Here is a 21,626-nt window from a genome sequence, read left to right as displayed (position 1 = left end):
AGCTCAGTTATCAAGATGCAGCCTAAAAATTCTCATCTGAATTCCCTTTGTGTGTTTTTCAATTTTATTACCATAGAATGGTTGGGGGAGTGGGTTTGAGCAGCACTGATAATCCAAAGTGCCTCGTCATGTGGATGTGCTCATATCAAAGGCAGTTCCCGCTGTAATTTAATCGATGGGTTCTGAAAATAACTCCATCGCCAGCCGAGAAAAGAACTAATAATCCTTATAATCTTGAAGGAGCATTAATATTCAGCAGATCAAATGGTTCATTCCCATCATGCCCACGCCAGCCCTGGTGATCCCTCTCATTCAAAGCACTCTTCAAGCAAAGACAGTTCTCGTTTATTCATGTTAAATAAAAGTGACATTAGATTAGTAAAGGTTGATTGGTCTACGGTTAAGCGTCCTGACCTGATTTGGTTTGTGTTGAAGTAAAAGGGGGAACCAGCCCTCTATCTCGACTCAGCCCGACACACAGTCATTTGAACAATTAAATGGAAAAGCATAATGTAGGTTTTGTTCCGTGCAAGACGTTTTACTTTTCAAAAAACTCTGGAGTGGATGCTACTGATTCTAATGACATCTAATAATGATCAATAAAGTAGATAAAACTTCTGCAGTGTGTCACGGTTGTAATCCATTATCCTCTGGGGTAAATACAAGACTGTTATGAAGACGTGTTGCTTTATTGATAAAATGACAGCATTTTATCAGCATTAGTTAATAATGCAGAGTTAATAACAGCATTGGTGGAGGTGTGACTCTGAGTGTGAATTGTTGTCTGTGTCTATGTGTTAGTCCAGGGTGCACCCTGCCTCTCATCCTGTGGTAGCTGGGATAGGCTTCAGCCCCCCTGCAACCATGACAAGGATACGCTGAAGAGACTGGCTGGATGACAGCATTATAACCGTACACTGACACTGACCAATCTCTGTTGCTATTATATTATGGTTAGTGGCAGTGTTCCTTTTCAATCCTATAACAGTTAGAAGGGATATTGTGTATTGGATTTCATATGTGTGTTGTGTATGGATCTGTGAATGTGCCCCTGATTTTTGGTTTAAAACAATCCTCGGCATTAAAGCAGCTGTTCAGCTTATGATCCCCAGATTTGCCGGCTTGTAAAATTTCAATTCAAATTGAGTTCAGCTAAACTGCAACCTTGGAGGATGCAACAATGTGACCCAATCTCTTGTGCCTGTTTCTCAGTGAATTTGTTCCAGTCATGTTGCAAACAGCCAGGTACAGTTCACAATGAGCATGGTTAAGCAAAGTTGTCATTATTATGTGAATGACATGTTAGGCTGCTGCTACATAGCTTAACTTGTCCCTCACTATAGAGACGGTTTGCTGTCACTTCGATCTGATTATATTTTCCTAACATTATCTCAGGTCATCTATTCTTTGAGCAAGGGTAGCACAGAAGCATGAAGCAAAACAGGAGAGCTCATCAGTGGCACAGAAACAATGTTCTGCTTTCTGTAATCATCAGGCTCTTTCTGCAACAAATGCCAATGATAATGTATGATCATACTAATGTCAGGTGTTACTGAGAGTTCATCATTTATGTAAGTCGCCATGAAAATGAAAAGTATTTATGTGGGTTAAAAGTATTTGACCCATTATGTAACTCTCTTGTTATTGCCCTACAATCCTTAGTTTCAGTCTTACTGTTGTGTCTGTGTCATGAGGGATTTTTCCATGTGCTCTGGATTTGTCCTTAAACAGAGACACAAGGTAAGGTATTACTCATTCTAAATTGGCCGACAGCAAAGAAAAACTCTCGATACAGTGCTATGGAAAAATATGTGCCTCCTTTTCACACTTCCATGTTTCGTATCATTACAGAAATTTTAACATTAGCCAAAGATAATAAGAGTAAATACGAAATACACGTTTTAATAAATGATTTCATTTACTAAGAGAAAAAAAGCTATTCAAGTCTACCTGGCTCCATGTGATAAACGAATTGCCTCATAAATCTTGTAATTGGTTGTGCCTCCCTTGCCAGCAAGAACTGCAATCAAGCATTTGCGATAACTGGCAATGAGTCGTTCCCATCATTGCAGTCATTGTCCTGCTCCAGAGGCCTGGGAATGAACTAATCATCTGATTCAGATGTGATGACCCAGGGTGAGATCTAAAACCTGCAGGACACCGGCCGTGAGGCCTGGAGTTCGACACCCCTGCCTTAGAGGGTACTTCACCACAAAAGGAACAATTATATACTAAGTGAGTCATCTGTATTTTGGGTTTCTAATTATTTTGTTAGTTTAACATTCTGTGCTGTTTGTTGGTTCACCTCACTTTATTTCATTTTCACAAATCAGGAATGAATCAGATACGAACACTTACAAAAGAAGGCTCGACTGCAAACCAGAATACTGAATGCTGTTGGTTACATGGTGGATGTTAAGAGTTTAAGACTGGTAAAATTCACTTTTCTTATTAGTCACTTTAATTTAAATCTAATATCCATATAGGACTGTGGGATGCTGAGGAGTGACTTTAATATGAGCACATATTACCATAAATGTTATCATGAAAAGACTAAAGTCAATTATGCTTTGATATGACAGGCAGAAATATTGTACTTTTGAAAATACAGACAAGAATTAGAAGTCAAATCATGAGTCATAGTTACAGAGTTTAGATGAGAGACATACTGCAAAATACGGACAGATTATGGACGCATGATTTTATGTCTCTGTTTGTAATTGTTCTGCGGAAACATTTTGGTCAGGATGCTGAGGATGTGGCAACTTTGTTCTCCAAAATGTAACAAATGGCTAACAGATGGGATTTGGAAGAGATGTACTATATGTTTTATCACCTGCACCAGAAGCAGTGGAAAGGCTTTTTCTGTCATTAAGACAAACATACAGGGGATAATGTACCGTTACACTGACACATGTAACAGGAGGAAACAGGGCAGGTGTCAGAACAACACAGTCATAGTTCAGCTGTGCATTCATGTAAATTAAGCCTACAGCTGGAAAAGAAAGCTGCTCTGCTTCTACCACTGTAATTTCAGTCCTATTACTGTCTGTTTGGCAGTGTAGCACTCATACTTCAGCCACTGGACCAACAGTGATACACAGAATAAAACACAAGCATACAACATTAAATATGTAATGTGCAGTGATGGGAATAACAGCATTACAAGCAACGGCGTTACTTTTTTCAGTAACCAGTAATCTAACTAATTACTATTCCTATCGTTACAATGCCATTACTGTTACTAACAAGAAAATGCGGTCGCGTTACTATTGTTTCAACAAACAGATGGTTGAAGCTGTGTTCAGTTTACCGCATCGTATATCAGCTGCAGGAAGTAGCTGTAAGTAATCTGGGCGCTACAGCTTTAAGCAGCTGCGCTCCCGCGGACAGACGAACACTTTTTGGCACAACACCTGGAGCTAAGGGGGGAAAACAATGGCATGAGTGCTGCTGTTTGACTGAGGAAGAATAAAGTAGTCGTGGTCAGCCAATCACATGACCACTTGAAGACAAAGCAACAAGGTGCCAGTTTATAAACTGTGTTGATGGGCCAGTAAAACCAGAGTCATGATAAACAATTTATACGGCGTTTTTCCTAAATAGTTTCGTCACGTTTACTGTCTGAGGACAGCGCAGCGAGACCTCTCTGCTTATGAGCAAAAAATTAAAAAATAAATATATATATATATTTAAAAACAGCTGCTTTTCTGGTGGAAAAATGCACCACATCAACCAATCAAAAATGATGACATTTGGTTGTTTAGGAAGAGGGGGAAGATTTAGGAGTGACGGCAAGAGAGAGAGCGAGAGAGAGAGATTTGTGACGTTTAGCGTGTTTGCAGTGTGTAGTTAATGTGCTGTCTTCTGTAGTTAATGTGCTGTCTTCTGTAGTTAATGTGCTGTCTTGGGTAGTTAGTGTGCTGTCTTGTGTAGTTAATGTGTTGTCTTGTGTAGTTAGTGTGCTGTCTTGTGTAGTTAGTGTGTAGTGTTGTGGATAGTTCTGTGTCGTGTGTCAGAACAATGAGGCGACTGCTGTCTCCAGGTAGAAACAGGAGTGACACACCTGCTGCTGTCAGACCTGCAGGTATCAGGCTGTGATGTTTCCTTTATAGTGGACAGAAATATTTGCAGTGGTACAAATAACTTGTGTGGCATCTTATTGAAGAACAGCTGATTGTTCTGTAAACAGTTTGAAGTGGTTATAAAAAAAGGGTAAAATATAAATGGCTGCAAGTAATTTTGTTGTAAAACTTGTGAATATGATTTTAAAATTGTAATTTATATTTACATTTAAAGTTATGAAATATGATTCAATAAACATGTTTGTGGCTGTTACAGTAAAAAATATAACTTTCTACTCTGATTTTATGTTTTTTGTCTGATTTTAGATCAGTTGTGTTAATACAGTTTGTCAAAATGAAAACATGACTAAATTCAGACACGTGAGGTTGTGCTGAAAAGAATGAACCAAACAAGACAAAGGAAATGTAGGTGAAAGGTGAAATGTAGAGGAAACATCAGAAGTGGTCAAAAATGGCCGATTATACCCTGGACCCCAGGGTTAAACCTTTTGTTTAAGTAACGCAATAGTTACTTTTCAAGTAATTAATTACTTTTAGAATCTTGTAACTCAGTTACTGTTTTGAAGAAGTAATTAGTAACTATAATTAATTACTTTTTCAAAGTAACTTGCCCAACACTGGTAATGTGTAGGCTCTCTCTTCCTCTCTCTCTCTCACTCTCACACACACACACACACACACACACACACACACACACACACACACACACACACACACACACACACACACACACACACACAACTTGCTTTTTATATCTGAGTGAGGACATCCAGTTGACATGATGCTTTGCCTAGCTGCTTACCCTAACCATCAACATGAACCCTTAGTCTAAACTAATTATAACCTGACACTAAACCCAGATTTTGAGCCTCAGAGATGCCTCCAAACTTGTGGGGCCTGGAAGGAACTGTTGGTCCCCACAAGTATAAGTAACAGTCGGATCTTTGGTTTGATGTATAAGTGTGCACACATACACACACAAATATATATTCGCAATGAAACTCAGCTGTGGGTCTTGCTTGTAATATTTTGCCTGTTAAGACCCTGTGTTTTACAGTGTTGACTGAAATGTGTGTCATCTCATCATTTAACAGATAAATGTCCACGAGCACCAGTCGATTTACATTTCCAATCAAAATCCACAGCTAACGCAGAGAGTTGAATGAGCTACACAAAGGTGACATGTACATTTCTGTTTGTTTCAGTTTTTTTTATAGTACCAAATATAACTTTTATAGTACCAATTAAAAACATCAGTAAGGGCAATATTATGGATATAATTCCAATAGGTTTTTCCCTTTTCACTATTCCCTATTTGAATGAGTCTGTGAGCTACTTAGATCAACTGGATCTTTTTGGAAAGACACGTCTTCTCAAATTGTGTGGTAAGAATCTAAAGTAAATGACATTTACCTCATTTGTATGGTTACCCCCGTAGGAACTGAGTCAATAACAGCTTCCAGCACAAAACTCTGGCAAATCAAATGTGAAAAACTAACCGCTGAAAGGGGTGCAGCCAAAAAGTATCCTTACCTCATTTGAATTGATGTAAAGACACAAATCACATTAAGAAATAATCTAAAACAAATAAAGGAAGCAAAACTCATGTAAATGACTATATACTACAGAAAGCAGAAAGTGGGTGAGAAGACATTCAAAATATTCACCAATCAACCACAACATTAAAACTACATGTATTGGGGATGCCATGAACTCAGGCACACCCCACAGTTGAACCCAACTAGGACGCTGGCAGATCAGCTGATCTCAGTGCCAGCCCTCTCTGGTTGCTCAGCTGACACAGTGTAGGTCCAACCCAGCTTCTCTTATTGTGCTGTATCTGACTAATGATATATCATATCTGTTGCTGTTTATGACTTCTCTGCTCTTTTCTTTACTGGGGTAGTGCATAAGGAAGGATGCAGCAGAGATGCACAGGGAGGGAGAGTTTTGCTTGGCAGCTTATCCAGCTTAACCTGGCCATGCTTCCCCCACGGGGTGTCTGTAGCCATTGTGTGTTATATTAGCTGGGTAAGGTTAGTTTTGTCAAGAGAAATGAATTTGTTTATTTATTCATTTTTGAATAAATGGATGGTGAACTTTAATTTACCTTTCACCAATTATGCTGTTGTGGCTGATCGATTACAATAAACTAACATAATAATTAATAGTGTTCAATAAACACATATTTTTTTAAATCACATAATTGGGACACATTCCCAAAATTTTCTGTTCACTCTACATATTATTTCTTGTCAATTTCCCATTTCACAAAGTTTTGTAAGACTCGAACGTCCTACAGTCTACAGCCAAACCATGCAGCTGTAGCCCAGCATGCAGTTGTGTACACAGGAGAAAAGACGGAATAAAGTGAGGGGGACATTTATACACTTACCAAGCACATGCTTACTGTAATAATAAATACAGATAGGTGCATATTCTGAGCCAACTTAGATGACAGTTGCTGCTTTATATTCTCTTGTGTGATCATAACGCCAGTAACATTGGAAAACACGTTTATTAACGGTAAAACTGTTGGGTCCTGGAACAAGGTGCAAGAAGGCTGGTGTGTCTCCCAAAAGTTTTACAGTTAACACAAACTTCCCTTTCTCTTTTTACTTCACCGGGCTCCAAATAGCAACCATGAGGACAATCAACCAGATCAAACTGGTGAACCTTCAAAGAGCACTGGCCAACTTCAGTCTTTGAAAGAATCTGTTTAGACAAATACACACTACATTTACATGTAAAGACACTGATGTGTATTTAGATAGAAATGTGTTAGTAGTCTCTTTAAACATTTCCCATGACTATTTCATGTTGGCTTGAAATAAAATATCTCCCTCTGCTGGTACTACAGCTTACTGCAACCTAAGCATGCGTGTCCTTTTCATGCATAAGAGAGGCTGACGACCGCATGGTGCACCAGCATGTCTAATACACGCTTTGCCGTGATATCGGGTTGGAACACAAATTTAATATATCATGACCAATCTTTCTTTAAATTTGAGCTACTGTCAGTTTATGTCATGCAAAAATAGAAGAATTTAAGTAATACATTACAAGGATTTGAAAACGATATGTCTGTGATCCCACTGTGTGTATTATTGTGTTAAGTAGTCCTAAATTATCTAAATTACCTGCTGCATAAGTATCATATGTCGCTTGTATCTCAGACATTATTACTTACTTACGTGTGTGTCTAAATTACAGCTACTAAATCAGGTAGAGCTGCACAGCATTGTTAAAGATAAACTTCCTTTAAAACACAAGTCAAAAAAATCAATTTTTAAGACATTCATCGAGTAGAGCACTAAGGAGAAGAGACCAAAGGACTGCAGCCTGCACTGGGTCCACATCAGGCTTTCACAGTACAGAACTGTATTTTATTTTAATTTTCAAGTGTTCAGTTATAAAAGATTATTTTACGAAAGAAATCCACAAATTAACAAATTATTCTGTATCATAAATGTGATTTCAGGATTTGTAACAATCCAAAAAGTTCTAAAACTGTTTGATAGTTCAGCAAGTTCAATAACAACACTGGAGGCCAACTTCAAGCCAGCTGCACAAGTCACCATCAAGGTCGTATTTTGGAGATGCTCTGTCCCCACAGCTGTTCGGCATAGGCCTGAATCCCCGAAGTGAGATAATTTAGAAGAGTGGCTACGGATACCGACTACGGAATGGAACAATCTGAATATCATTTGGAGAAATGTAGTCGGATGGTAACTAAGAGAAGGAAAGTAGTCAGAACCGAGGGAACTGCACTACCAGAAGGTAACATTGCAGATATCAAGGACAGCTTCAAGTAACTAGGAATCCTACAGGCAAATGAGTTCCATGAAGAGGCTGCTAGGAAAGCCTGAGGAATCAGCTGAATGGGAAGAACAACATCTGGGCTATCAACCCCTACAGGCTGCCAGCTATCTGATATTCTCCTGGGATAATAAGATGGACAAAAGAGGAGATAGAAGCCACTGACACTAAGACAAGGAAGCTCCTTACCATGCACAGAGGGTTTCACCCCAAATTCAGTACCTCGGCACTGTACCCTAAGTGGAAAGAAGAAGGCCGAAACAAAGATCATCCATGAGCACAGAACAAGCACAAGATCAAGAAAGGCTTGGGTCTACCAAGTGTTGCACCAGGCAAGAGGCTGTGCAGAGATGCCCCTGATACAATCCAGCACATCTGTGGTGATACATGCAGCTGCACCGAGTGAGAGCACCATCAGGAAAAAGGAGCACAAGAAACTCCAGAAGTACCAAGGTCTGAGAAAAGAGCATCAGCAGATGTGGAGGGTGAAGGCAAAAGTGATTGGAGCAGTTGGTTCATTGACCCCCAAGCTGAGTGAGTGGCTCCAGCAGCTCCTCTGGATCTCAGGAACAACACCTAGGATCTCTGTCTGGTTAGAAAAGATTAAACTAGTTCTTGCTTTTTACATATTCAGCGATGGAGCAGAGGCAGCAGAGAAACTACAGATGAGCTTGTCATCAGATTCGACTGAAACTGTTATGGGTTGTAACTGGAAAATATGAGACAAAACTAGCTAAGAAATTGTCACATTTGAAGCAAGGTGAAGGAATTAAGAGAAAAGCAAATACTACATGATCTGCGAGACACTGGGGAGAGTGAGGGAAAGGTGGGAGAGGGCAGCAGCCTTCACATCTAGCTCGACACATCACACATATGCACATATATGAATGCACAATCTCTTTGCCACCCTCTCAGACACATGCACACAGGCTGATCAACGTACAGCTTTCCTTTCTGAAGTGGTTCTGTGTGTGTTTGAAACTTATGTACTGGCATCAGTGTGAGCAGATCCAGGCCACTTATAGACTAGCAGCCACATTAAATGACAGTGTGAGGGGAAACATTTTGTTACAAATGTCTAACAGTGGTACCCGTGTACCAGTATCGATATGATCCTTGCTGGTTAAACTGTATTAAACACGTTACACAGCAATGATGTCAAGTCCAAACTTTGACCACTGATTAGTGTGAGCACTCCTTCTAAGTGACTGCATGCTCTCCATTCTGTAATTACAGACATGATCTCGTTAGTGGGACATGACTGAGCAGTTGTAGCTAACTGTGTGTGTGACTGTGTGTGAAGCTACAATCATTTGAATCACTTTAGTAACATGTTACCTGGCTATGACAAACAGCACACAACTGACACCCAAGTAAGCCAGCAGAATATACATCCAGATATCAGGCGAGAGGGGGTTGAGGAAGGAGAAGACCCCAGGGTTGGTCCCGTTGGGCTTGCGGTACAGTATACTTATACCCAGCGTCATGAAGGGCTTGGAGAAGTCGATAACCTTCTCGCGCACATATGTGATGGTGAGCGGAGCCACTGCAAGATCAGCTTTCTGTCAATAGGAAACATAAAAGGAAAGAGGAATAGGCTATAAGTTATGGGTACGGGAGGAACGTAGAGGCAATCAAATTAAGCAAACAGGGTCTTTACACACTACAGAGTCTGTCTTGAGGCACTTAGCTAGAAATTTAAAACCCTCTTTATCTTTCCACCCATCAAGAACACCTCCATAATTAAATTCACTTTTTGCTTTCTGGAAACTAAATCAAAACATTCAGTTATTTCCTCTGTCTGCTTCCTCCTGTGTCAGTGTAGACAAAATAAAGACGCTGCGGATGTGAGGACACTTGGTTAAGATGCTGCAACATGTTAGCTTATAAAAATATCATTATTGATTTATTTTTTAAATCAAAATATTAATGCTTGTTTCCAAAGTTTACATATATTACATTGTTTGGAAACCATTCTTAGACAGCAAATGTGCTACAGAAATAGGAAAATCACACCACTACATCTTAGGTGAAAGCTATGTTGGTGTTGACAGATCATAAATCTCAGGCTGCATTGTGACTCTAAATTCTAAACATCCACAGCAAGGTCAAGTAGCTCATTCCTCAAAGATATATCCTTTTTGTATTATGAAGGTTGCCACTTAAGGATAAATAGACTGAGCTCACTGCTGATAGATGGAAGTCTATGATAACATGCATCTGTGAATCCAATCACACTATTAAAAAACAACAACAAACAAAATCAAACAAAACAGCAAAACCGGAGGCTCTGTTATGTTCTAGAGAATATTTTGGTCCCATGGTTTCTGTGTACCTGAAGTTTCACTGCAAATCAATCAAAAACTGCTCACTATTAAACATTAGTGAGATATCAGTAAATACTGAAATAATCACGTATTAAGTGAAAAATGAACAAAAGATCCTCTCGAGGGGCAACTTTAAGACGACAAGGAATGGTTTTACAATTGGAGGATGCTGATATTGTTTCCCTCGTCGTCTTTTCTGTGCTTTTGACTCGGCTGGCTGACTCAAATGAGGTAGCCTCCACTTTCTGTGCATTTTGGTGGGTTCTTTCACATTTTGAGGGAAGCCAACTGAGTTTAATAACAGATGAAGTGACATGTTGATGCTCTCATTTTCAGCATCTACATGGATGTTCAAATGACACAATAATTATTTTGTAATAATTATTGAGCCAAGCGCTACATCAGATAAATTCTGAAAAATCTGAATCTCTTAGTAAGGGCCAGGTAACAACAAATAAAAACACACTGAGGTTAATTATGGAGTTCCACAGGGTTCAGTGCTAGGACCAATTCTGTTTACATTATACATGCTTCCCTTAGGCAGCATCATTAGAAGACATAGCATACATTTACACTGCTATGCTGATCACCCAGCTCTATCTGTCCATGAAGCCAGATAACACACACCAACTAGTTAAACTGCAGGAATGTCTTAAAGACATAAATAGAATAGAATAGAATAGAATAGAATAGAATGCCTTTATTGTCACTATACAGTTGTACAATGAGATACAGAGCATCTCCTACTCAGTGTAAACATGCTGGGGGGGGGGGGGGGGGGGGGGTACAGTTCTGCAGCGCTATGTACATATGGACAGTATTAACATAGGGAAAAACACACACACACACACATATATAAAAAAAACACCCAGCACGCCCCTGCGGGCGGTTTATCCTTCAAGCTCGGGTCCTCTACCAGAGGCCTGGGAGCTTGAGGGTCCTGCGCAGTATCTTAGCTGTTCCCAGGACTGCGCTCTTCTGGACAGAGATCTCCGATGTTGTTCCCGGGATCTGCTGGAGCCACTCGCCTAGCTTGGGAGTCACCGCACCTAGTGCTCCGATTACCACGGGGACCACCGTTACCTTCACCCTCCACATCCTCTCGAGCTCTTCTCTGAGCCCTTGGTATTTCTCCAGCTTCTCGTGTTCCTTCTTCCTGATATTGCTGTCATTCGGAACCGCTACATCGATCACTACGGCCATCTTCTTCTGTTTGTCTACCACCACTATGTCCGGTTGGTTAGCCACCACCATTTTGTCCGTCTGTATCTGGAAGTCCCACAGGATCTTAGCTCGGTCATTCTCCACCACCCTTGGGGGCATCTCCCATTTTGACCTCGGGACTTCCAGGTTATACTCGGCACAGATGTTCCTGTACACTATGCCGGCCACTTGGTTATGGCGTTCCATGTATGCCTTGCCTGCTAGCATCTTGCACCCTGCACATTATTACAGCCATACAATATTGATTGTAAATAAGGTTAGCACGTTGTTAAAGCAGGCCATACAAAAGGCGTCATATATATATATATATATATATATATATATATATATATATATATATATATATATATATATATATATGCACATTATATAACGTATGACGCCTTTTGTATGGCCTGCTTTAACAACGTGCTAACCTTATTTACAATCAATATTGTATGGATGTAATAATGTATGTATGTAATGTATGTATAATAATGTATGTATGTAATGTAATAATAATAATAATGTATGTATGTAATACTCGCTGGAGAGCTTTGCAGTTGTAGGCGGTGCTGTTGCCATACCAGGTGGTGATGCATCCAGTGAGGATGCTCTCAATGGCACAGTGATAGAAGGTCCTGAGGATGCGGGGGCTCATGCCGAATCTTTTCAGTCTCCTGAGAAAGAAGAGGCGCTGCTGGGCCTTCTTCACTGTTTTGTTTGTGTGTACTGACCACGTAAGATCCTCAGCCAGATGTACACCAAGGAACCGGAAGCTGCTCACTCTCTTCACAGCAGCGCCGTTGATGGTGACGGGGGGGTGTACTTCTCTGCACCTCCGCAAACTTCACAATGATGTTGGAGCTGTTAGTGGCTGTGCAGTCGTAGGTGTAGAGTGAGTACAGGAGAGGGCTCAGTACACACCCCTGTGGAGCACCAGTGTTCAGTGTGATGGGGGATGAGGTGATGCTGCCCAGTCTGACCACTTGGCGTCTGTCAGACAGGAAGCTAAGGATCCAGCTGCAGAGGGAGCTGCTCAGTCCTAGATCCTGCAGTTTCCTGTCCAGCTTCGAGGGAACGATGGTATTGAATGCTGAGCTGTAATCTACAAACAGCATTCTCACATACGTGTCTCTCTTCTCCAGGTGTGACAGGGCAGTGTGTAGTGTCAGGGCTATGGCATCATCAGTGGACCTGTTGTGGCGGTATGCGAACTGTAGAGGGTCCAGTGAGTCGGGTAGTGCAGAGCAGATGAAGTCCCTGACCAGCTTCTCGAAGCATTTGCTTACGATGGGGGTCAGGGCTACAGGTCGCCAGTGCTGTGTCTCCTCAAGTCAACAATGAGCTCTTTGGTTTTCTTAGTATTCAGTGCCAGGTTGTTTTCTGAACACCAGGCTGCCAGCTTCAGGACTTCCTCTCTGTAGTCTGCCTCGTCTCCCTTTGAGATGAGTCCGACTACCGTGGTGTCATCAGCAAACTTGATGATGAGATTGTTGTTGTGGGTCGAACTGCAGTCGTGGGTGTAGAGAGAATACAGGAGGGGGCTCAGCACACAGGGAGCCGGTGCTCAGTGTGCGAGTGGAGGAGAGATGAGGGCCGAGCCTTACAGTCTGGGGCCGGTTTGTGAGGAAATCCTTTATCCAGGCAGGAAATCCTTTATCCAGTCCTGGATGGCCGCTCACTTTCTGCTTCTTAATTCAGATCAAACTGAGGTTATTGTACTCGGCCCTGAAAAGCCTAGAAATATGGTATCTAACTAGATTCTTACTCTGGATGGCATTACCTTGGCCTCCAGTAACACTGTGAGGAACCTTGGAGTCATTTTTGACCAGGACATGTCCTTCAATGCACATATTAAACAAATATGTAAGACTGCTTTCTTCCATTTGTGCAACATCTCTAAAGTTAGAAATATCCTGTCTCAGAGTGACGCTGAAAAACTAGTTCATGCATTTATTACTTCCAGGCTGGACGACTGTAATTCATTATTATCAGGATGTCCAAAAAACTCACTGAAAAGCCTTCAGTTGTTTTCCTATTACTATTTCCTAATAAGATTAAGTTTTCTCTAGAAATACCACAAGTTTTCTACTTATTTCTAAATATAAAACTTTAGAACATCAAATCAGTAGTTTGTCTCAATTCATTTGACTGGACTTTTCTACTTTGTTCAGCTCAATTTAGCACGTCATCCTCAAGTAAGCTTCTCTCTCAGCGTACACTTCCTGGTCTTTTGAGACCCTGTCTACTGCAGTCACTTTCTGTCTAACTCAAGCTTGCACAAGACTCACAACTTGCAGAGAAATGGGCCCTTTGACCATGAAAATATCTGTCACGACAATCTCGCACTGCACTGATCAAGAAGAGAAGCAGAACAGAGGAGAGAGGAGAGCTGTGAATAAGTTAAAGGAGCCTCGACCCCTTATGGGTGCTGCTTCTAATGAGGTCAGATATTGACTATTGGGCAAGCAGCCTCTTCCATTTTTCTGCCCATGCAGCTCATCCTAACTGGGATTTTGTTAGGTGTAATGCTCTACACTGTGAGCAGATTGTGGGTGGTTGTGTGTATGTTTTTAATAAGCTCTATAGGGGAAACAACTCACAGATGAATCTATGCTCTTCTTGCATCACTGTCCTGTCAAATTGGGCTTGTTGTTCTCTTTCTGTTTTCATTCTTCACTTTCCTTCTTGGTGAGTCTGTAATACTCCTCACTTCAGTGAAACTTATTTCCAGCATTTGGCTGTGAAACGAATTCCACAGTTTAAAGAAGTCACAAAAGCAAAGACAACACCCAATGTAGTGATTGGCTATGGCACTTGTCCTACATTTGATAAATTCGTTTTTATCTTATCAACAAACCACTTATTTTAGCTAATCAATGAATTATTGTCAAAAACGTCAACTGACTATTTAACTGACTACAATCCAATCTGGCCCACGTCAGTTCAATTTAAATTTATAGTACCAGCTCAAAACAACTGTTTCTTCAAGGTACTTTACATTGTAAAGTAAAATATTACGTCATGAAAAAATAATAATCTCACAATACCCAAGCACTTGGCAACAGTGGGAAGGGAAAATTCCCATTTAACACAAAGAGACTGAGGCAGCTATTTGCCATTAAGGTTGAGGCGTGAGGGAAGACAAACACAGAGAGAAAGAACCAAACACAAACTATGGCAGAGAGAAGACAAACTCTAATCACATGCAACAGAGTCAACAAGAAATGTCCAGTGAATTATGGGAAGTCCCTCAGCAGCCAGAGCCAATGGCAGCATAATTAAGGGAGAGCTTAGCCCTCGTTATAAGTTTTTATCAAAAAGGAAAGTTTTAAGACTAATCTTAAAAGTATGGAGGGCGTCTGTCTCTCAGATTCAATTTAATTCATTTCAGTGTTATTTATACCGCCCCAAATCACAACAACAGTCGCCTAAAGGCACTTTATATTGTAAGGTAGACCCTACAATAGTACATCCAGAGAAAAACCCAACAATCATATGACCCCCTATGAGCAAGGAGGATCGTTGTTGATAAACACCATAAGTCCATTAAGTTCAGGATGATCTTGTTATTAACAATATTATAACTTCTTTCAAAGGCAAAAGAATGAGATCACAGATACAAGGGGTGAAAATAAGCTTTCTCTCAAGGGTGGATGGGCTCTCCCTTAGCATGGGATGAGGAGTTTGGGAGGGGCTCAGAGTAGAGCCACTATGCCTTCACATCATATGGGGACACTGAATCCAAATGGACCATGTTCTGCACCTCAATTGCTAAGGCTGCTCAGGAAGGCCAGCTCTGTTCTGGGATGCACCCTGGACCCAGTGCAGGTGGTGGGAGACAGAAGGACTGTGGCCAAAATAACATTTCTGATGGACAGAGTCTCCCACCCCATGCATGTAGATGTTGCTGCAGAGCTGCTTCAGTGACAGACTGCTGCGTCCTCGATGCATGAAGGAGCGTTTCCGCAGGTCCTTCCTCCCTGCAGCTGTCAGACTGTACAATCAGAACTGCTCCCAACAAACACAGATGTTTACATCTGCGCTGTAACTGCAATAATTTAACCAACCGATTCGCACTACAACCTGGGTTTGCCTCTTATCTGTAGTTAATTTTATTTAATTTAATAACTGTACAGTACTCTGTTTATAGTAACCACTGTCCTTGATGTAAATATGTAAGAAAAAATGTGTATGTTTCTGTTCTGTGTCCTGTGTACTGTTTGTTTGTTTGTATATGTGTCTTTTTGGCTGCTGTTACAACCAAATTTCCCCTTGTGGGACAATTACAGGATTATTCTATTCTATTCTATTCTATTATGCAGCCGCAAAGATGGTTGATGCCTGTCATGGTGTCAGTCCATGAACCAGACAGTGGGCACTGGAGAATAAAGGAGCCTTCAAGCTGAAGAAGTCCTACTACAGCTTGGTTATCATGTGGGAGGCATTGCTCGTGGTTTGTGTGGTAGCAGAAGTAAAATCTCGGGTGTGCGAGGAGCTCGGTGAGGCCATCAAACAATGCCTTTGGTCTGCCTTAAAGTGATTCTAGCCAACCGTCAGGCAAGCGCTCTACTTTTACTGTGTATAGTAGTGATGGGGCGCTGCTGACTTCAGCTGAGGATATATATGTCCTTCTCAACAAATTAGCATATTGTGATAAAGTGCATTATTTCCTGTAATGTACTGATAAACATTAGACTTTCACATATTTTAGATTCATTACACACAACTGAAGTAGTTCAAGCCTTTCATTGTTTTAATATTGATGGTTTTGGCATACAGCTCATGAAAACCCAAAATCTCTATCTCAAAAGATTAGCATATTTCATCCAACCAATAAAAGAAAAGTGTTTTAATACAAAAAAGGCAACCTTCAAATTATTATGTTCAGTTATGCACTCAATACTTGGTCAGGAATCCTTTTGCAGAGATGACTGCTTCAATGCAGCGTGGCATGGAGGCAACCAGCCTGTGGCACTGCTGAGGTGTTATGGAGGCCCAGGATGCTTCGATAGCGGCCTTAAGCTCATCCAGAGTGTTGGGTCTTGCGTCTCTCAACTTTCTCTTCACAATATCCCACAGATTCTCTATGGGGTTCAGGTCAGGAGAGCTGGCAGGCCAATTGAGCACAGTAGTACCATGGTCAGTAAACCAGTTACCAGGGGTTCTGGCACTGTGAGCAGGTGCCAGGTCGTGCTGAAAAATGAAATCTTCATCTCAATAAAGCTTTTCAGCAGATGGAAGCATGAAGTGCTCCAAAATCTCCTGATAGCTGCATTGACCCTGCCCTTGATAAAACACAGTGGACCAACACCAGCAGCTGACATGGCACCCAGACCATCACTGACTGTGGGTACTTGACACTGGACTTCAGGCATTTTGGCATTTCCCTCTCCCCAGTCTTCCTCCAGACTCTGGCACCTTGATTTCCGAATGAGATGCAAAAGTTGCTTTCATCCGAAAACAGTACTTTGGACCACTGAGCAACAGTCCAGCGCTGCTACTCTGTAGCCCAGGTCAGGCGCTTCTGCCGCTGTTTCTGGTTCAAATGCGGCACCTGTAGCCCATTTCCTGCACACGCCTGTACACGGTGGCTCTGGATGTTTCTACTCCAGACTCAGTCCACTGCTTCCGCAGGTCCCCCAAGGTCTGGAATCGGTCCTTCTCCACAATCTTCCTCAGGGTCCGGTCACCTCTTCTCGTTGTGCAGCCTTTTCTGCCACACTTTTTCCTTCCCACAGACTTCCCACTGAGGTGCCTTGATACAGCACTCTAGGAACAGCAATTTCTTTCTGTGTCTTACCCTCTTGCTTGAGGGTGTCAATGATGGCCTTCTGGACAGCAGTCAGGTCGGCAGTCTTACTCAGTTTTGAGTAATGAACCAGGCTGGGAGTTTTTACAAGCCTCAGGAATCTTTTGCAGGTGTTTAGAGTTAATTCGTTGATTCAGATGGTTAGGTTAATAGCTCGTTTAGAGAACCTTTTCATGATATGCTAATTTTTTGAGATAGGGATTTTGGGTTTTCATGAGCTGTATGCCAAAATCATCAATATTAAAACAATGAAAGGCTTGAACTACTTCAGTTGTGTGTAATGAATCTAAAATATATGAAAGTCTAATGTTTATCAGTACATTACAGAAAATAATGCACTTTATCACAATATGCTAATTTTTTGAGAAAGACCTGTAGATGAGCAGTGGAAGGAGATATTGAGGACCTCATTCATCCCACTGAAACATCTTCTGTACAGGAAGCAGAGTCTGAGGACAAGGGCTGACCATCACTGTTGGAGTGGCTGTAGCTCAGGTGGTAGAGCAGGTCATCTACTAATCAGAAGGTTGGTGGTTTGATGTCTGGGTTGGTGGGTGGGCCTCTGCAATATTGTGTAGAGCTCTGGGATGGTGCCTCTGTATTACTGGAAACTGATAACTGGAAATGTGCTCCAATTACAGACAGAACACAGGGTAACTGGATCATCTGTTAGTCAACTAAAGGACGAACAAGGCCATAGTATGTTAGGGTCAGTATGTTTGAGGGTGTGTGGGAGTTTGCCCAACCAGTCTGCATGTGGTTTGTAGATGTGGAAAAAGCTTTCAACAGTGTCACTAAGGTTTATGTGTTTACTTCAGTTATTTCATATTAGCCTCATTATGACCCCAGTTGGTTTCATTATATAAATACAAATAATGTTTAGTTAAAATGACTAAAAACTAAGTGATATCACAAACAAGGCCCTTAAATAAGCTTTTAAGTAATAATATAGATTGTACATGGGATAAAAGCTCCAAGATTGTTTATACTTTAGATAAGTATACGTTTAGTTTTACGAAACATGCAAATTAACTTTAACTTTGCAAAATCTTTTTTTCTTTAAATGGCATATTTACAGAACTAATAATGCCATGAGAACAAGTAAGAGTTGCTATTATTATTATTTTGCTATTGTTTATACAGTAAATTACAAGCTGGTAGTCCATTTATGTTAAATATGTCAATAGAATGAGGGTTAAGTAACTGAAAGTTCTCCATAAATAAAATGCATCACTAAATTTGATTGACTGATTGACTGAACCACTTTTATAATGATTGAATAATAATGCAGAAACTCACATGATCCATTAGCTCCTTGACCATGCCATTCCACTGGCCTGTGTTCTCATCCTGGACACCATATTTTCCATCTTCCACCAGGCGGACCTCGAAAGTAAAGCCTAGGATGTTGGCCAGCTCTCTGAGTAGATCGATGCAGTAGCCCTCAAAGCGGTCGTTTCCATAGAGTGGTTTGTCAGACTTCTTGAACATCACGTATGGTTCTTCCTGTTGGGCAAAATAGGGAGGAGGGATGAGTCTTAGCAGCACTTTCCATCTTTTACCTACAGATAAAGTGTATAGGTCATCTGATATGTAAGCCATGCAAACCCTAACATAAACTCCCCAGGTTGGTAAAGCATATATAAAGCTGCTGTGTGTGTGTGTGTGTGTGTGTGTGTGTGTGTGTGTGTGTGTGTGTGTGTGTGTGTGTGTGTGTGTGTGTGTGTGTGTGTGTGTGTGTGTTTTCCAGTCGTCCCAGTTCTGTGATGTGAGTTGGGGTTGGTACAAAGTGAGGCATGACCATAATAAGAGATAATCCCCTCATATCAGTTACTGTGTGCATCTCTCGGGCACGTCAAACTGGCGTTGGGCACAAGCTCAGCTTTCGGGGTTCCACATGCTTTAACAATAAGATAAGAGATGCTGATAGACAGACACAAAAAGGAGAGAGCAAGAGCTGGCACATACCCTGTGTTCACATGAACAGCTGGAGAAAGCTGTCTTTTTTCAAACCATTTCCTTTCTGCCTCCCGCCTACTGAGCATCTCCTTCACCATGTCCTTCTCGTCTCCCTCCACAGCTCACTCCCGGTTTCCTCCTCCACCTGCTTCCTCCTCTTTACACCTCTGCTTTATGCACCATCTGTCTTTTTTAGCCTTAGATGCTCATTCGTGCAGCATATCCCTCATTTCTTGTTTCTCGCAGACAAATAAATCGCAAAATATATCACCAAGCAGGTGTTATTTATCAGATAACTGTGGCATGACTGAAAAAAAATCATTTAAAATTGTTAATAGCTTTGACATGGTTTGTCACGTTCCTTAGATTTGGTCCTGGGGTTTTCAGTTTTGCTGTTTTAGATTCCTAGTTCGGATTCTTAGTAATATATTTGACTATTTTTTATTATTCATTGTTGTTCGAAAATTTCAAGTACTGAGTTTTGTTTTTGTTGATTGTTTTTGTTCCTGTTTGATTCAAATAGACTGTGTGGAAATCACTGAGAATTAAACTTCTGTTTTTAATTTTTAGTTGTTATTGTCATGCATTTCAGTTTTGCAATCTTGTGTTTTGTTAAATGTGTAATATTTGTACTTTTTACTTCTCTCCGTCTTTCGCTGTCTGTTCCTCCATTTTTCTTATTTCTGGATTAGTGTCTTGGTTCCCTTGTGCTAAATGGTAAAATGGTAAATGTCCTGCATTTGTATAGCGCTTTACTTAGTCCCTAAGCACCCCAAAGCGCTTTCCACTACATTCAGTCATTCACCCATTCACACAATTGCAGCCAGGAGGCAGCCTGGGATCAAACCACCAACCTTCTGATTAGTGGCTGACTTGCTCTGCCACCAGCATCGATGTGCTTTATTTTGTAAGAGAAGGCTGTAAAATAACAGAGAGAAATCCCAACATTCATAAAATCTACTTTGTACAAGCACTTGGCGACAGTGGGAAGGAAAAAGGCCATTTTAACAGCAAGAAACCTCCGGCAGAACCAGGCTCAGCGAGGGGTAGCCATTGGGGCCAGTCTGAACCATTTCGGGGTGATAGGAGCAAGTCTAAATTAGTTCTCTATTTTTTTCCTCTTTTGTAGGTTATTTTCTTTCATGCTTAGCACTGTTGTCCAGCTATGTTTGTAATTACTTTTCGTGTTGAATTGTTGAATAAAAGTTTATTTATATATCCCTCTCTTGCCCCTCGTCTATCCTTCAAGCTCGGGTCCTCTACCAGAGGCCTGGGAGCTTGAGGGTCCTGCACAGTATCTTAGCTGTTCCTAGGACTGCGTTCTTCTGGACAGAGATCGTGGATGTTTTTCCTGGGATCTGCTGGACCCACTCGCCTAGCTTGGGAGTCACTGCCCTGAGTGCTTCGATTACCACTAGGACCACTGTTACCTTCACCCTCCACATCTTCTCCAGTTCTTCTCTGAGTGCCTCGGTACTTCTCAGCTTCTCATGTTCCTTCTTCCTGATGTTGCTGTCACTCAGTATCGCTATGTCTATCACTATGGCTATCTTCTTCTGCTTTTCTACCACTACTATGTCCAGTTGGTTAGCCACCATGTGACGGCCAGTGGGCTGGCCTTGTGTTTTGTTTTTTCTTTTACCTGTTTCTTGCAGGTAGGTGGAGCTGACCCAATTAGTGATGCAGCACACCTGAGAGGCCAGTCCCAGTGTATATAAAGACACCTTGACTGAACCAGGGTGGCTGGCTTTGGTGCTGTCGCTCGCTGTCTGGCACCCATTTTGTTCATTTGGAAGTTTCAGTTATGGCTGTTATGTCCTTTACATTGTGTCTGTGAAGGTTCTCAGTCATCCAGGTCATCGTAGTCAAAGGAGCTTGCAAAGAAAAGCGTCTGGACTTCTTTAAAAGGAGCTTGCAAAGAAAAGCGTCTGGACTTCTTTAAGAACTTAAAGAAGTCCAGACGCTTTTCTTTGCAAGCTCCTTTGACTCCTTTACATTGTCTTTAAGTTGTTTTACCTTATTTTCATTAAATATGTCTTACAGCCTTTAAAAAACCTGTGTGTGGTCTCCCATTTGTTTGTCACTTCCTATGAGTCGGGTTGTGACAACCACCAGTTTGTCCATCTGTATCTGTATCTGGAAGTCCCACAGGATCTTAGCTTGGTTATTCTCCACCACCCTTGGGGGCATCTCCCATTTTGACCTCGGGACTTCCAGGTTATACTCGGCACAGATGTTCCTGTACACTATGCCGGCCACTTGGTTATGGCGTTCCATGTATGCCTTGCCTGCTAGCATCTTGCACCCTGCTGTTATGTGCTGGATTGTCTCAGGGGCATCTTTACACAGCCTGCACCTGGGGTCTTGCCTGGTGTGATAGACCCCAGCCTCTATGGATCTTGTGCTCAGAGCTTGTTT

General features: G+C 41.4%; 1 protein-coding gene across 1 annotated transcript in view; it reads right to left on the bottom strand.

Annotated features, from left to right (window-relative positions):
• grik2 (glutamate receptor, ionotropic, kainate 2) overlaps nt 1-21,626 on the bottom strand; it is a 346,902-nt gene that overhangs the window by 85,967 nt on the left and 239,309 nt on the right. The window contains exons 11-12 of the mRNA XM_080897244.1: nt 18,549-18,755; nt 9,243-9,466 (exon numbers count right to left, since the gene is read on the bottom strand). Of these exons, the coding sequence (XP_080753370.1) occupies nt 9,243-9,466; nt 18,549-18,755 (431 nt within the window). The remainder of the gene's footprint in view (nt 1-9,242; nt 9,467-18,548; nt 18,756-21,626) is intronic.

Source organism: Rhamphochromis sp. 'chilingali' (genome assembly GCF_963969265.1).
Source record: "Rhamphochromis sp. 'chilingali' genome assembly, chromosome: 11".
NCBI classification, from domain to species: Eukaryota; Metazoa; Chordata; class Actinopteri; order Cichliformes; family Cichlidae; genus Rhamphochromis; species Rhamphochromis sp. 'chilingali'.
Note: the sequence above shows the minus strand (reverse complement) of the source record. Positions and strands in the feature narration are given on the sequence as shown.